The following is a 17,424-nucleotide window of genomic DNA, read 5'->3' as shown; positions in this document are numbered from 1 at the left end:
ATTTTCCGTATGCCTGTTTTTTTAGGTAACACCAATTTCAATTATAGAGGTTTTAACCTTAAGGTCATGATGAATTACCATTTAGTTTTCTTGGAGTTTGAGCTTCGAATGTAAAATAGAGAGAAATTCTAAAAAAAGACAAGTTTTTTTTCGAATCCTACAAGGTAAGAAATAAATTGTTAATTCTAGATCCTATCAAACAAACATTGGCTAGCTAAAAAAAAAGACAACAACAGAGACACAAAAATACCAAACATATCATTGCTCAGCCAAAGATTCGAAGAGAGATTCGATTGGTATGAATGAAAAGTGATTGCGAGCGGTATTAGGTCACAGGCTTGAGACTAATGTTTGAATCACACCGGCCGTAGGTATAGAATGGTCGTCAAAATGTGAAATAACAAAGTGCTCACAAGTTCCTATCTCATGCCTGCCCATGTGTCTATTTGGTCAATAGAACGGCGTCGACTGAATGCTATCGCAGTAGCGTCTAAAGTAAAAATATTCAGGTGTGCGCAATGTCATACTTTGTCCCAAGGGTGTAATTGACTAGTACAGAACACTGAAGGTTTAGAAGGTTTCGATACGGTTAGATATGAAACAATGAATGCAAACTCGAGTATTTGTAAGATTGGAAAATCTTAATTATTCATATAAAAATAAAGAACATGAACATAAACGCGTCGATTACACAAAGGAATCGAAAGTCTTTCTGTAATGTTTGAATCTATTTGATGCAACCATTTAATTTAGGCGGGGTTGGTCAATGGAACGGTGACTTGAACGACCCGGCACAATTTGCTCTGTAGACATCGGAATTCGATTGAGTCAACACCTCCCTGAGTCCTGAACTAAAGTTTTTTGCGTGTATAAACAAAACATATGGAAACATCTTTTCTTTCTGTAAACCGCTCCCAGACAGTGGAACTTGGGATAGGTTAAACACACACACACACATACACACTCCAACTGGGTAGGCATGAAATGTGAAAATTAGCATGTTTCATTCTAGCCTGTGAAGTTGAATTCTAATATCAGTAAGTAAATTACTGAAGAATTTTTTTATATTTGCTTCCATTGAAATTATTGTAATTCGTACCGCAGGCGTACTGTCTTTTGTCCTGTCTTATTAATTTGGGCGTTAGGATGAGTGTATCGTGAATTCGTCGTACTTTAGTATAGGTACACAGTTACTAATTCTGGAAGTAAAAATTGAAACGAAATCTTGCACAGTTCACACAATGTATCAACTTATGAGAACAATTTGAAATATTCAGCATTCGTTTTATTTGTATTCACGTTATCCAATCTTCTCTCTGACTTTGCCCACCTACTTTTTTATCGGGGAGTCTTACTAAGTTGTGTTTCGTCACATCCAGAGTAGTTCAATTGGAAGAACCATTTCCCCGGATCGGAGAAGGTTACGAAATAAGAACTGTTTTTGAAAATTGTTGTCGCTAGGTTTCGTATTTCGTTATTTCCATTCTATCGGTCATTTTTTTAACTCTGCTTTTTCGTTAGAGAATGTTTAAAAACTTAAAATTGGGTGTGTCTCCATGCAATGTCGGGCTTAGGCATATGTGGCCAAAACTGTACATATTTCCTTGGTGCAGGGTAGCTTTTCAGTAATTTTGGTATAGAAATTATTCACATCATCCAAAAAAGACTACTAACCGTCAGTAATTTAGAACTGCAAATCACCTAATTTGCAAATTCCTTGGTGCAAACGTTTAATAATTTTGACTTTGTAAATTAACTGATTTACACTGAGGTCTTTTTCATGCGGTCTTTTTTTATGCGATTTTTTTACGCGCCTTTTTTATCAGAGTTATGCGGTTTTTTTATGCGAAGTTTCAGAGTTATGCGGTTTTTTTTATGCGAATTTTCAGCGTTATGCGGTTTTTTTATGCGAAGTTTCAGAGTTATGCGGTTTTTTTATGCGAATTTTCAGAGTTATGCGGTTTTTTTATGCGGTACGTAAATTTGCATAAAAAAAGACTACAGTGTATAGGTGAAGATAACAATTATCTCCACATATTGACAAACAGGGACATCTATATTTGAGATATCGTCAAATCTCGAAATAAAAAATTCCTTCTTAGAGAATTCGAAACGTGCGCAATATTCCTGCAGCCTGTCGTTAGATATCTTAAGATGTGGAGATTGTGAAAATTCAAACTACTCGCATGGAAAGTAGTCGAAATGGTTTAATGAGGCAAAACTAATTGCTACTAATGTAATGGAAATATTCGGAGGACGTTTGTCGACCGCCAGGAAGACTGAATCGGAAAAGGGTTGAAATCGAATGCCAAATGTCGAAAAGAGAGAATCTGTTTCAAGCGGAACCCGAACTTATCCATCCAATATTTCGCAAGCAAGCAAGCAGGGAATGCCTGCTACAACTGTGCATCGAACTACAAAACTAATCGGACTGTCGACCTCAAGAATATGATAATTCCAAATCGTGCGATAAGCAAATCAAGTCGGTCGGTCGCGCAAGCAGCTTTTAATAAAGGGTATAGGTTGATGAAACCAATATCAAGGATTTCAAATTTCATAGAGCTTTCTGAACAGGAATATTCGACGGCTACTGGAAGAGGGATTTTCAAATGCCTTGAGCTGAAGAAATAGCGCGAATGGCAAGCCATCTGTTCCAATGGCTTCATCAGCGACATTTAAAAAATTCATGCACAGGAAAAAATTTATACACAGAAGCGCCTACACAAACTTTTGCTGCCTTTCCTCAAGCAATTCTGTTCTGGCCGGATTTGTCTCCTCACAAGACTCCCCTTTGCTTTGACCCAAAACATTCTACAAAAACTGCCCTTCTAAGGGCTGATAAATGTAAACTAAAGAACTATAAAGACTATTTCTCTGCAAATTGGAAATAAAAATCATCAGCTTATGGCAAATCTAGATTCTAATTTGATTAGTTGTGTGCACTTTTCACAGTGCGAACTTCGCACCAAACGAGTGCGAATAAAGCCAGCATTTGGTCGCTTCGCGTTCGAGAATAATGCTCCGCACTGCGTTCAATATAGTAGAGAATGCCACAATTCGGTCCTTTTGACAGCCTAAAATTTCGATCGTTCGACAGATTCTTTCTTCTAAAGGGTGATTTTTTAAGAGCTTGAGAACTTTTTTAAACAATAAAACGCATAAAATTTGCAAAATCTCATCGGTTCTTTATTTTAAACGTTAGATTGGTACATGACATTTACTTTTTGAAGATAATTTCATTTAAATGTTGACCGCGGCTGCGTCTTAGGTGGTCCATTCGGAAAGTCCAATTTTGGGCAACTTTTTCGAGCATTTCGGCCGGAATAGCCCGAATTTCTTCGGAAATGTTGTCTTCCAAAGCTGGAATAGTTACTGGCTTATTTCTGTAGACTTTAGACTTGACGTAGCCCCACAAAAAATAGTCTAAAGGCGTCAAATCGCATGATCTTGGTGGCCAACTTACCGGTCCATTTCTTGAGATGAATTGTTCTTCGAAGTTTTCCCTCAAAATGGCCATAGAATCGCGAGCTGTGTGGCATGTAGCGCCATCTTGTTGAAACCACATGTCTACCAAGTTCAGTTCTTCCATTTTTGGCAACAAAAAGTTTGTTAGCATCGAACGATAGCGATCGCCATTCACTGTAACGTTGCGTCCAACAGCATCTTTGAAAAAATACGGTCCAATGATTCCACCAGCGTACAAACCACACCAAACAGTGCATTTTTCGGGATGCATGGGCAGTTCTTGAACGGCTTCTGGTTGCTCTTCACTCCAAATGCGGCAATTTTGCTTATTTACGTAGCCATTCAACCAGAAATGAGCCTCATCGCTGAACAAAATTTGTCGATAAAAAAGCGGATTTTCCGAATGGACCACCTAAGACGCAGCCGCGGTCAACATTTATATGAAATTATCTTCAAAAAGTAAATGTCATGTACCAATCAAACGTTTAAAATAAAGAACCGATGAGATTTTGCAAATTTTATGCGTTTTATTGTTTAAAAAAGTTCTCAAGCTCTTAAAAAATCACCCTTTACATCAAAATTCAGTATGTCGTTATTTTCTGAGCTGTTAGGATTTGGCCCATTCGGCAAAACAACTGCGAACAAAAAACACGTAAATGGAAATCCCTTCTCAAAATTTACTTCAGTATTGTATCAAGCCACAGTGTGAGCAGTTCTGCTGCTGGACGGAAGTGAGCTACCTTCTGCGTTAGTAAGAAATACACGATTTCAATTTACTCCGACATTCAGCTTTTGATCGTCTGTATTTGAGTGGAATTCATTTAACAGTGTAAAACATTCGAAAAAAAATTGACAGCCTTTGGCGCCTCGAATGGTTCTTTCAAGAGCTCAAAGATATCATAAATAACGTGTTCAAAAAATTCGAAATGTCAACAACAGGATTTTGAGTAGTATTAAGACACAGATTATTTTCAAGTTCGATTGCAATCCTACGTCAATCTCGCGGTTATGTCTCGGACATTACCACATTACATCCAAGTTATTTAGCGTTCAATTTTCTTAACAAGCCTAGGCTCGTTTGAAAGCTATTATCAAACCATTGATCATGTTCGAGGATCAAACGGCTGTCACTTCAGATTCCGGAGAATATATAATGGTCAGAGCTTTCACCATTCATTCATCAATGCGAGTGACTTGCAACAAAACGGTTCAGCGCAGCTACAGCACTCATACCAACAGACTGAGTTACCGGCTTCGATGCAGGAAATATACACGAGCGAACAGATTGGAGAACGAACCATTCCATACATACTTGCCGACGAGCGTGCCGTATTACGTTTAATACTATTGAACCTTTCTGAAAAAGAGTATGCAGTATTCTCTTTTCTCTCAAATATAGGCAATTCGTTCAAATAATTCATTGGTAGTATAAGTGATTCAGGCACACTATCGCTGGTGAACCATTCATCATCAAAGAATACTGTTGAATTTGAATGTAAAAATAATTTATATCATTAAAGTATTTAGGCATAAAAAAATTAAATTTAGAAGGTTTCACGCTGCTGTAGAATAGACTTTCCACGTCATCTTTCACTACCAGTAGCTATAATTCATGTTTTTGAGTCAGTTAGAGCTTGTGTTCCTTCAAGTGTACGGAATAAGGAAAGTTTCGTAATGAATGGGCACTGCACTGAAGCATATTTCTCTCATTTCGGAAGATGATAAGCTTGATCGATAATGTTGCGCAATACGGTTTGCTTCAATGCGTGTGCTGTTCAAAGCAAGCACCAAGCACTTGCAAGCACTGGTGGACATTCATGAATCAGAATTAAAAATAATTTATCTGCCGTATTAACATTTAGCAGTACTTAAAACTAAAATTAGCGGCAGTGGGATTGATATTATTTATAATCTCTCATTGGCTCTCTTATCATATTGAGCACTTTTTGCTTCAATGTTGGTCCCTTTGAGGAACAATTTTTGCTTTTTGTAGCCATAGACATCACAACAATCCTGTTACTATTAAAGCTCAAACAAAAGTTCGAATGCTAGCGAAGTTTGATCAATATACACCGAATGTGAAAGGGAAACAAAAAAGAGTTTTTCATATTGAGGTTCATTCGTTCTCCAAGCCGTGGCTGCTTACGATGCAGAACGAACGATATTCGCTCGTAGCTTCGCCTTGTGATGTGGAAGAGAATGAGCAACTAATACCACTTCTATACGCTCACCTTCCACGTCCAGTAGTGCGTTAATTCACAAACACAAACAAATGTGAACCAAATCCATCAGACCAGAAGTGGATGATGAATGGTTCAGTTGCTAGTACATTCATGAACCAAGAAGCGTATGAAGGATATTCACTCTAATTCGGTTCATTCGTTTTCCAAGCACTGATAATGGTATAAGTGACTTAAGCGACAAAATGCGTTGTTTTTTTAACGGCTCAATTTTTTTCAGAAATGGCTGAGCCGATTTTAACAAGTTTAGGCTCGTTTGATAGCTACACACTTAAAATGGTTTAGCGATCTCAGCTGTTCAAACAAATGTCAAAAGATAAAAAACGAATGAAGTTTAGCGTGTACTATTGAATTTTGGATGATGTTCAAATGCTTGTCACTTCTGGTTCTGAAGATATAATAGTATAAGTGACGTAACCGACTAACCGCTCATTTTTTCATCGGCTGAACGGTCTCGAAGATGACTCAACGCATTTCGATAAACTTAGGTTTATTTGAAAGCTAACAATGTCTATCAAATTTGGACGGTTTATGGCGAACTTTTCCGCTTTGAGACGCTATCCGACAAATCTCAGTATTTTTTAGTGCACCAAAATTACTCGGAGACGAAAGAATTGATTTTAAAAGACTTAGATTCGTTGGAAAGTTACTATTAGGTTATTTGATAAGCTTACAATACTAATGAACGAGGATAGAATCTAACAAACGTCTGAATGAGACTATTGAAATGTCAAAAGAAAAGCATTATCACACCACCAGGTGCATTAAAAAGCGTTTTACCTTATTTTGGCGATTTTTTATACTAATCTTGAGGTAACACTTAGTTACTGAACCAGGTAAAACCCTATCTAATTGAGTTTCATCGGACTCTACGATTCGAATGACCTTCTGATATATTTAGTTTTCGATGAAAAATGACAAATTTTGTGAAAAGCATTTGTCATTTTTCGACTATAGCTGTTGGAAAACATTAGCAAAAAATTGGTACAGACTTTACCAAAAGACAGTCTAGATCAATTTTAGGAAACACAAAGTATGCCAAGTGGCTTTTTGTGACATAGTCTACATGCCACCAACTCAGAATATGCGAATTCGGGGGACAAAATTCGTCATTAGTAGTTCAACATAAACGGCTAGTGCACTGACGATTCGAAGACGAAACGTAAGAACGAAGATAAAACTAGTAAATCCTGTTGAAGCGAATAACTCCGGAGAACCAAAAATTAAAAAAAAACTCACCTATCAACGATCACAATCGGCCCATTTCGATACTCTGCACAGCGCTCATGCACCCGCACGGCAAAGTCATAAATCGACCGGGGATTGGCCATATCAGGCCACATGGGATTCTCGAACATCCGCACACTGAGCTCGTAGTCGTCCTGGATCGATTGGATGACGAAATTCCTCACGATGTAACCGTTTTCGGTTGCATCGGAAACCATTCGAATCCGGTAGTAATCACTTTCGAGCGGTTCGGACTCGTTTGGCCAAAACTGGAGGAAAGACTGCAACAACAACAACAACAAAAAATACGGATCTTAAATGAATTGTTCACCGAAATGAAGCCAATCATACCATGTTGTCAGCTGACGAGAGTAACACCACGGTCTGTGCGTTGTGATCCCAAACCATCTGCCAGAAGTCTTTGAATGTGTCCAGCAACGGATGCTGGGTTACGATAAAGTCCCGTAACCGACGGAAACCGTGCAACCAGGTAGCATTGATGTAATCGCTACCTTCAACCCCCGGTTTTGGGGTCAGATGAACTCGGCTTCCCTCCAATGGAACCAACGAACTGCGGTTCTTGATGGCATTTACCGGCTTCAACGCCGAAGTCAGGTTAATTTCCTTCGGTTGGTAGCTGGTAATGAGCTGTAGAAAAACAACGTCGACAACAGAATGGATGAGATCAGGAAAGCCGTCACATTACCACACAAAACCTACCTTATATTGACTATCAATGTACTCGATATGGTTGACCAGTCCTCCGATGGCATCCAACTTAATGTTGGTCTCTCCACTGTCAATGGCTTCCACAAGGGCGTCGTGAATAAAAATGTACTGCTCTTCCGTCTGGACCAGATAGTTCCGTTGGGCCCTGATGAACCTTAGAAATCCAAACACATTCAACATCCCTTTCCTCTCGATCTGCTTCAGCATCGCATCCAGCACTATGTAGGTTCCGGTTCGTCCTACACCGGCGCTACAGTGCACCACAATGGGACCCGCATCCGACGGGTTGGCAGCGGTTGATTTCTTCACAAAATTGATCACCGGCAGCGGATGGTCCGGGGTTCCATGATCCGGCCAGTTAGTGTAGTGATACTGATAGACCAGCTTTTCCGTCTGGGAAGCCTTCTTCTTCTTCAGTTTGGTGTGCTTAATCTGGAACGTTCGCACCGTATAGGTGGCCATCACATCCTCCCGAATCAGTCGAACCTGAATTACGCCGTACATCTCCGAGCCATCCTTCGGCCAGTACATATCACACTTGCGTCGGCCACGTTCCACCAGGTTCGTGATCATAACGATGATGGCAACCCGCTGTTCCCAAATCATTCGCCAGAAACAGTCAAACGTACCAGGCAACGGCCCTTGCGTTCCGATGAAGGCACGCGACTTCTGATAACCGTCGATAAAGTTGGCATTGATGTAGTCCAAGTGTTTCTTCTGGCCGGGAACCTGCCTCAGATGTACACGACTGTGATCATCTGGTGGAAAGCAAATACATAAAAATTTCCCACCTTCAAAATAAGAAAAAACACGAAACTTACAAGCAATCACATTCAGGTAACGGTTCTTCCCCTTGTTGTCCGGGTGCTGCGAGTGTTCCGACGGGTACTCATCGTTCAGGGCTTCCCCCTGGATGGCTTCGTACTCCTTGCTGAATCCGATGTCACCGTCGACGTGCAGAGACGCGACGTGCTTGGCAAACTCCGACACCGGAACGGAACCGCGCACCTCACCGCCTACTTCGCACGGTGCTTCCCAATCGACCAGACCGGCCGTGTTGCTACTCTGCGATGTCGGCGGGTCGTCCAGATAGTAGTAGGCCGCGTGGAAACATTTTCTGTAATTGAGTGAGAGAGAAAAAACATGTTTTTTATTGCTTGTTTTGAGGTTATGTTTTGTTCAAGCGCGATTAGAAAATATTGTCACAGATGAGTGATTGGAGCAGTCAATTGATCTGACCTTCGTGGAGGGAACGTCTTAACGAATTCAGTGTCAATCAATTAGGTGACACGTTTAGCATGTGAATAAGAAAAATGATACCCAAGTGAAACGTTGTCCGCCGTGCTAAGATCGCTGCTGCCGACTGAAGCGTATCCGAGTCTAGTTATCACGATGCATAATCATCTCGGACCGTTAACTGGTCACGGTAAGGTAATTAATTAAAAAAAACATTTATTTTTCTACAAACTAATCGGAGATTTTCTGCTTGACAAGATTTTTGAACTTGAAAGAGTTCAAATTGAACAATTCCGTATTAGGCCATGACTTCTGGAAATCAGTAGCTACTTATTGCTGTCATTGATCCTGCGTTTGAAGTGAAGGTTGTTAGTCTTTCGAACGTGACCTAGACTGAAATGGCCCAATTCCAAATATCATGACAATCTGTCCACTAGTGTTTTTGAATAACAGTTGATCCTGTCAGACGAGTGTTTCAGTTTTCATCAAGCCCTGGAAAAAGACGCACCAGCGCATTGGTTCACCATCCAGATTTGAAAAGGTCCAGGTTCTCCAGCGAAAGAAATTTTCGTCGAATGCTAAGGCCATTGCAGCAACGGAAGCCTATTTTGAAGGCTGTTGAAGGAACGATGGGTCAAGTATACTGTTCTAGATGGAGATTATACTGAAGAATAAAAAAGTGTTCACGGTATAAAATCGACTTTCTCTCTGTTAGGCCCGGGACTTCTCATTCCTTGTAATACTTCCAAGTTAATTTGGTAAGCGATTCGCGGATCTCGTGAAATAAGCTTCCCCCTTCGTCACTTTCGAAACAATCAAAGGTGCGATACACACGGAAGAATGGCCTCAAAGATGCCCCTCTTGCCATTCATAAGGAAGCACAACAGATCAGCTCTATTTTGGTCTGATTTAGCATTCTACCATTGCTACTGCTCGAAACTTTTTTTATATCGTTTATTTATCCCCGGTTTGCTCGAAACATGTTGGACATTTCGGAGTCAATGTTGTACCAAACGATATGGAGCCCAGCCGATTAATCGAACTTCTGAGCGATAATTGGCTCTGAAGTGGAATAAAACTTGGGTAACCAAAACGAAAAGAAGGATGAGAGGCGAAATTGAATACACTGAGGTCTTTTTTATACGTTTCACTAATGCGATTTTTTACGCAGATTTAAGAAGTCCCGCGGTTTTTTTACGCAGATTTCCGAAGTTACGCGGTCAACTTCCACTTTCGAAAGAAATTGCAGGCGAGCTATGCAAAATAGATTATTAAATTTCACACCAGACGAAAGAGAAAACTAGAGTGCCGAGTCATTCGAAATTACTCTTCAAAGTGAATGTTGATGGATGGCTTATTGGCCGTTATAAAAAAAACGCGTGATACATTCTAAGCAGAATTCTACACTAGAATATGCAGCTGTTGTTTGGTCACCATACTATCAAATCGACATTCAACGTACAGCAACTATTCAACGTAAATTTATTCGTTTTGCGCTTCGCCGGTTACCATGGAGAGACCCCCTAAACCTTCCGAGCAAGCGCAAAGCACTCATTCCAGCGACGCTCTAACATTTTAATACCATTTTTGTAGAACGATTTGTTTTTTGTCTCAAAATAGGCCTCAGTTACCGGCGAGCATTTTTTTTTGTAGGTCTGCGAACAGCCAGTGGTCGCTGGGAGCCAAATCAGGCGAATACGGTGGATGTGGGAATTTTGCCATTGTTTTGATTGACTTGTGACACGGTACGTTATCTTGATGAAACAATTTTTTTTCTAGAAACCTCACATAGTCGATTTTATTTTTCTCCTCAACTTTTTCAGAATGCTACCAGCTAATTAAATCGGAAAAAATGTTCGTGTTACGTGTTCATCGTATCTAAACTAAATGATCTAACCTCTGTCACAGTAGATTTAGGATATAAGTCTTAAAAGTCGAAATATTTGATGAACAAGCAGAGATATGGCATTCTAACAAGAAAATTTGATATGAAGCGGGAAGGTATTCAAAAACTTTCCTCTTCAACGTACTGTCCTCAGCCCTTAAAAGACTGTGAGCTGTTAATAAACCGTTTGACCTGAAATACAATGCTTGATCTCAAATGTAATGTTTTGCTTTTCTCTATAGAATTGCTGGAAAAGCCGACTTTCGAGCGGAGCTTCGGAGACCCATAGTGTTATATACCAATCGACTCAGCTCGAAGAGAACGGAAAATGTACGTGTGAGTGTATGTGCGTGCACCTTTCAGAGTTTTTTTTATCACGCAATTTTCTCGGATATGTCTGAACCGATTTTAGGAAGCTTAGGCTCACTTGAATGCTACTGTCGGTCCATCGATTAAGTTCGAAGATGAAATGGCTGTGACTTCCACTTTCAGATGTATAATGGTATAAATGACGTAACCGACAAAGTGTGATTTTCTTACCGCTCAATTTCTCAGAGATGACTAAAGTAATTTTAACGAGCCTAGGCTCGTTTGAAAGCTACTATTGGGCCATTGAAGACCGGATGGCTGTCATTTTCGGTTCCGGAGATTATCCGGTATAAGTGGCGTAACCAACAAAACGCATTGTTTTTTCAACCGTTCAATCTTAGAGATTCCAAAGCCGATTTCGACAAGCCTAACATTTCGGCTGAAAAGTTCGTATCGTTTAATAGAAACACACATTTTTTCGTTTTTATTATTCAACATAATTGCCATCAGAGGCGATACAGCGATTATAGCGATCTTCCAAATTTTCGATACCATTTTTGTAGTACGATTTGTCCTTTGCCTCGAAATAGGCCTCAGTTTCAGCGATTACCTCTTCATTGCTTCTAAATTTTTTACCAGCGAGCATTCTCTTGAGGTCTGAGAACAGGAAAAAGTCACTGGGGGCCAAATCTGGAGAATACGGTGGATGAGGGAGCAATTCGAAGCCAAATTCGTTCAATTTCAGCATGGTTTTCATCGACTTGTGACACGGTGCATTGTCTTGATGAAACAAAACTTTTTTCTTCTTCAAATGAGGCCGTTTTTTTGAAATTTCGTCCTTCAAACGCTCTAATAACGCTATATAATAATCACTGTTGATGGTTTTTCCCTTTTCAAGGTAGTCGATGAAAATTATACCATGCGAATCCCAAAATACAGACGCCATAACCTTACCGGCCGATTGTTGAATATTTTCACGCTTTGGGTTCGGTTCATCGCGTGCAGTCCACTCAGCTGACTGTCGATTGGACTCCGGAGTGAAGTAAGAAGGAGCCATGTTTCGTCCATTGTTATATATCGACGAAAAAAATCGGTTTTATTTCGATATAACAGCTCCAAACACTGCTCAGAATCATCAATTCGTTGTTGTTTTTGATCGATTGTGAGCTCACACAGCACCCATTTAGCACAAAGCTTTCTCATATCCAAATATACGTGAATAATATGTCCAACACGTTCCTTCAATATCTTTAGGGTGTCAGCTATCTCGATCAACTTCACTTTACGGTCATTGAAAATCATTTTGTGGATTTTTTCATGTTTTCATCGGTAACAGCCTCTTTTGGACGTCCACTGCGTTCATCGTCTTCGGTGCTCATATGACCAGTACGAAATTTTGCAAACCACTTACGAATTGTTGCTTCGCCCGGTGCAGAGTCTGGATAACACTCATCAAGCCATTTTTTGGTATCGGCGGCACTTTTTTTTATCAAAAAGTAGTGTTTCATCAACACACGAAATTCCTTTTTTTCCATTTTTTTTCACAATAACAAATGTAGCTTCACTCAAAATGCAATGTCTCACAAACTAATAATCAGACAGCTGTCAAATTTATACACGTATCTTTTGAAGGTTGGTACTAACTGAAAATGGTATGGATTTAATTCTAGTGGCGCCCTCTCATAGAAACGATACGAACTTTTCAGCCGATCTGTTATGCTCGCTTGAAAGCTACTATTGAATTGTAGATCAAGTCAAATGACTGTCAGTTTTGGTTCCGGACTAATGATGGTATAAGTGACGTAAACGAATATCCGGACAGTTTTCATCGGCTGAATTTTGTCGAAGATGACTCAACAAATTTCGATAAACCAAGGCTTATTTGAAAGCTAGCAATGTCAATCAAATTTGGAAGGATGTTGGTGAGCATTTCCGTTTCGAGAGATGCAATATTATATGTGACGTAACAGATAAATCAATGTGTTTTTCAATGAAACAAAATTTCTCGGAAATAAAAGAATAGTTTTCGAAAGACTTAGAATCGTTTGAAAGCTACTATAAGGTTATTTGCTAAACTAACAATACTAATTTCCGAGGGTTAAATGTTAGAAATGTTTCAATGAGACTATTTAAATGACAAGATGAAGGTATTATCACACTACTAGATGAATTAAGAAGGGATTTTTTCTCAAATAGTTCAAAAAGTAACTTTTGGCGAGAATTTAGCAGTCAATAATTTCGATAAACAACCTAACACCATGCAATTTATTATATTTTTAAGTACGGTGTGCTATTTTGAATGATAAATGGAAATAGTTGTTATTAAAAACAACGATGTCAAAGTTATTCAATGTTCTCACCAAAGAAATTTGCAAGTGTGGTAGTTTACTTTGGTAGCTTTAAGAAAAGTAACCACTCCGATTTGCTCATATATGCCATAAAAAACATACCTAATGCATAACTGTTTGCCATTACCCAATGAAAAAAGGCGATTGGGTAATGTCAGCGACATAATCGGATGACGTGAATACGAATAAAATGAATTGTCCTAGAATTTTAGAACCGAGTTTCTGAATTCTTGACCTAAATTCTGAAACTCAATTTTGATGCTAGAATCTGGAGCTGAGTTCTGAACCTAAACTCGAGAACTGAATACTGCATTTGAGTTCTTGAACTGAATTCTGTATCTGAATTGAGGAACAGATCACTGAACCTGTGACCTGGAATTAAAATTTGGAACAGAATTCAAGACCGGGATTCCGGTTCAGAACTAAATTCAGCTGCGAAACTGAGTTCGATAAACCGGAATTTAGTTCAAGAATCTTCAGAATCTAGCCCCTGAATTCAGCTACACTTCTGGAATTGTGAAAGTAAATTTTGGACCTTAACTTTAGACTTACATTCTGGAGCTGAAAGCTAATTTGTTGAGCGCATTTTACAACAGAATTCTGGAAATAGGTCGAGTTTTGGATCTTAATTCTGGTCCTGGATTTCGGTTTGCAGAGCTCCAGGTTCAAAACTCGGTATCTGAATTCTGAATCTGAATTCTAAGTCTGAAACCTGGACTGGAAGTTTAGAACTAAATTTTGATCTGAACCTCAATTTCAGTTCCAGAATTCTGTTTCAAAATTCAGATCCAAGTTCAGAATTTATTTCAAAAATTAAGTTCCAGATTTCTATTCCAAAATCCTGGCTTTGAATGAAGTCCTCAAATTCGGCAATCAGGAACTCGATTCTAGACGAGAACATGAATTTTAGATCTGGATTCTGGAAATAAAAAATCTGATCTTGGATTTTGAAAGCAGTTTTCAGAATTAAATTGTAGAATTTGATTCAATGTCTGGATTCAAGTCTGAGCTGAAAGAGGCAACTACGCAGGCTAGAATGAATGAAGCATCATAAATTACCTTCTTCACGTATCAAATGTTTAGAAAACTTTAATTTCGAAATGAAAATTCTACCACAAATTGGTGATCGCATCTCGGGCAACGTAGAGAAAAAATTATGTTGATACGTTTATTAAAACAAGAGATATTTTCGAACAAAAACTAATCACTCTCCCTGAGGGTAAATTTTGAAAAGGCGCCCCATAGTGAAGTAAGTAAGTATTCACGACAAAAACAGACTAGAAATATGACTGGTAAAACGAAAATATCGAAATCCTAAATCTTGCAACACAAGTTCTCAGAGACCCAGGTTATAAATTTGCGACTTTCTTCAATCCGGGGGAATCGTTCTGCCAATTGCATTACTATGGATGTGATGAAACACAACTCAGAAGACCTTCCGGTAGAGAAGAACTAATATTTTCCCCTGTGATCCAATACCGGAAGTAAAAATTTATCAAACATTTCCTCTGCCAAATAAATCTCTCTTTAGTTTTCCCGACTGGGCAATGATGTGAGATTTTGTTGTGTCTCTACAGGTCTCTATTTTTCGCTTACTCAATCTTTGCTTGATAGGATCTAGAAGTACCATTTTTTTACATTTCTACCGTGTAGGATTGAAAAGAAAATTATTTGTAATACCATTTCGCTCTATTTTATATTTGAAAATCAAGTTAACTGCAAAAATGCTAAATTGATTGTCATATATTTTTTTGATTCATTTGACCACGTCAAAAACCATTTCACGCTAAGCTTTGGATTCTACCAAATTATATGATAAACCTCAATTACTACTTGGTAAACATAAACACAGGTATTCTGAGAAAACAATGATACCGAAATGCGAAGCTAATCTAAGAAAATTGTACATATCAACCGATGTTCGTTAATTATCGACTAATTCCCTTGAAAACTTTAAGCGACCTTCTGATGTTCATCCTGAAATCAACACCCAACCACACAATTATATAATATATAGAAGCACCATTCTTCAAAGGTCAATAGGCTGCCAATTGCAGAACCGTACAGACAAAATGACACTGCGAAACAATCAGCCTACTGTGACTGCCTGGCGTGCCGGCATCTACAAAAGTTCCGAGTCGTTCGCGATAACGCGTGAGTCAAGCACCACAACAGGATTTGCATCACATTTTGGTCAACAAGTGTTACCTCCGTACACGGCCGGCGGCAACCCTATCGAGTCGCACAATCGTCGCGAACGATCGTCATTCACATTTGCACAAGGCGCGGCAAACGTCAATCCAACACGTACCTACCTACCCGAAGCCATTCTGAGACGTAGAAGATTCATCTCACTGACTTACCTGAACCAATGTTTTAACATTACTCTGATCGGGCCCGTCTACGGCAATCGTATTGAACCCCCTCCAGCCTAACCAGCCAACTAGCAGTCTAGCCTTGATGGGAACCTAATTAATTCGTTTAATCAATTTTCACTAAACACTCTGATAGCCGAAAAACGAATTAAAAAAAAACTTGTCCAATAAAAACGAGACCTTCATCCAAGCAGTCGCTGGACTGTGAAAATCTTCCTACAACTGGCGTAAGTGGCTCATTGTGTCAACGAAAACAGAAAACGGAAAAAAATTTCGTGAGCTTCGTTATCACTGTTATCACACTGCTATCGCGTTTGATAGGAGGCCTTCGCCTGGAACACAGCGACATCTACCAGCAAACACCTTGAACGGAACGCACGAAACGTTGCTGGGGCGAAACGTTGTTCCCAAGGCTCGCCAAAGTTTTCCGCATTTCGCATTCGGTGCACTTTCTTCTAGAACGATGACGATTCGAACGTTCGCGCGAAGACACGAGCAAAACAAAACTGAACTTTTTTCGCAAGCGATCATCGCTTGACTTACTTTGGGTTGTTACGCAGGTTGCTCTCCCCCTGTTTCGCGGGTGGGGTGACTAAGAGGGTGACTAGTTTTACTGACAACAAAGCGCCAGTTGCCACACACACACACACCTGAGCCGTTTCAACTATATTCGAGCAGTTGATGTTTCGATGTGGGAACCGACGACGACCACGACGAGTCGGGCAGGAGGATGCAGTTTTTCTGGTTTCTCAAGAAATGTGCAATCGCGAGACGCGATTGCAGTGCGGATTTATCTGCACCAGGTATGCTTGTATGTGCGCGTGTCTGCGTGGCACTGCCGATCAGCCTGCTGTGATTAGGCTTTCAACTAATGAACCGAGGGGTGAGTGGATGCGATTGGCCGGTTAGAGTTAGAGAATCTTATTTAGTTTAGTTAATAATGTCTTGCATGAAAGTGAAATTCTGTTTCAAAATTTACCGAACGAAAAGGTAAAAGAACTACATCTTAAATGAACGTTTTTGCTACATATTTAAAAATTTACAAACACGTTTTTCACGGAGCTTTTTTTGATAACTCGAGACGTATTTGCTTCAATAATTTTGCTTGTCCTTCACGTAAGGACAAACCAGGATTGCGTGAAAACGAAGCCGCGGTTCTTTTTTTCGTGAATACGACTCACTTTACTATGGGGCGCCTTTTCATAATTTACCCTCTGAGAGAGTGATAAGTGTTTGATCGTAAATATCTATTTTTGTATAGAACGTATCAACATAATTTTTGCTACATGCCATCGGCAATATGATCATCAATTTATGATAGCATTTGAAGTTGTATGACATAATTACAAATAATTCAAAATTAAAGTTTTCTGAAATATTCGGTATCAAGGAATATCAAACAAGAAAACTCATGGTGCCTTTCTCGTACAATGATGGGGAATAATATACAAAATCAGTCCTTCTAATGGCTTCAAATGTTATCTAATGAGCTATAAAGGTTTACTTCTGGAAATCGGATTAAAATTCACACATTTTTGCAAATCTAGAATAATTTGATTATCTTTGTGCACTTTTAGCAGTGCGAAATTTGCACTAAACGAGTGCGAATA

At 39.3% G+C, this 17,424-nt stretch overlaps 1 protein-coding gene across 1 annotated transcript in view; it reads right to left on the bottom strand.

The window, feature by feature from the left end:
* The window catches only part of LOC131434399 (tyrosine-protein phosphatase 99A), a 229,007-nt gene that overhangs the window by 6,238 nt on the left and 205,345 nt on the right, over positions 1-17,424 (bottom strand). Inside the window, exons 13-16 of the mRNA XM_058601071.1 lie at positions 8,483-8,778; positions 7,653-8,419; positions 7,284-7,580; positions 6,945-7,213 (exon numbers count right to left, since the gene is read on the bottom strand). Of these exons, the coding sequence (XP_058457054.1) occupies positions 6,945-7,213; positions 7,284-7,580; positions 7,653-8,419; positions 8,483-8,778 (1,629 nt within the window). The remainder of the gene's footprint in view (positions 1-6,944; positions 7,214-7,283; positions 7,581-7,652; positions 8,420-8,482; positions 8,779-17,424) is intronic.

Source organism: Malaya genurostris, chromosome 1 (genome assembly GCF_030247185.1).
Source record: "Malaya genurostris strain Urasoe2022 chromosome 1, Malgen_1.1, whole genome shotgun sequence".
In the NCBI taxonomy this organism is placed as follows: Eukaryota; Metazoa; Arthropoda; class Insecta; order Diptera; family Culicidae; genus Malaya; species Malaya genurostris.
The sequence above is the reverse complement of the archived record's forward strand: the minus strand, read 5'-3'. Positions and strand labels throughout refer to the sequence as shown.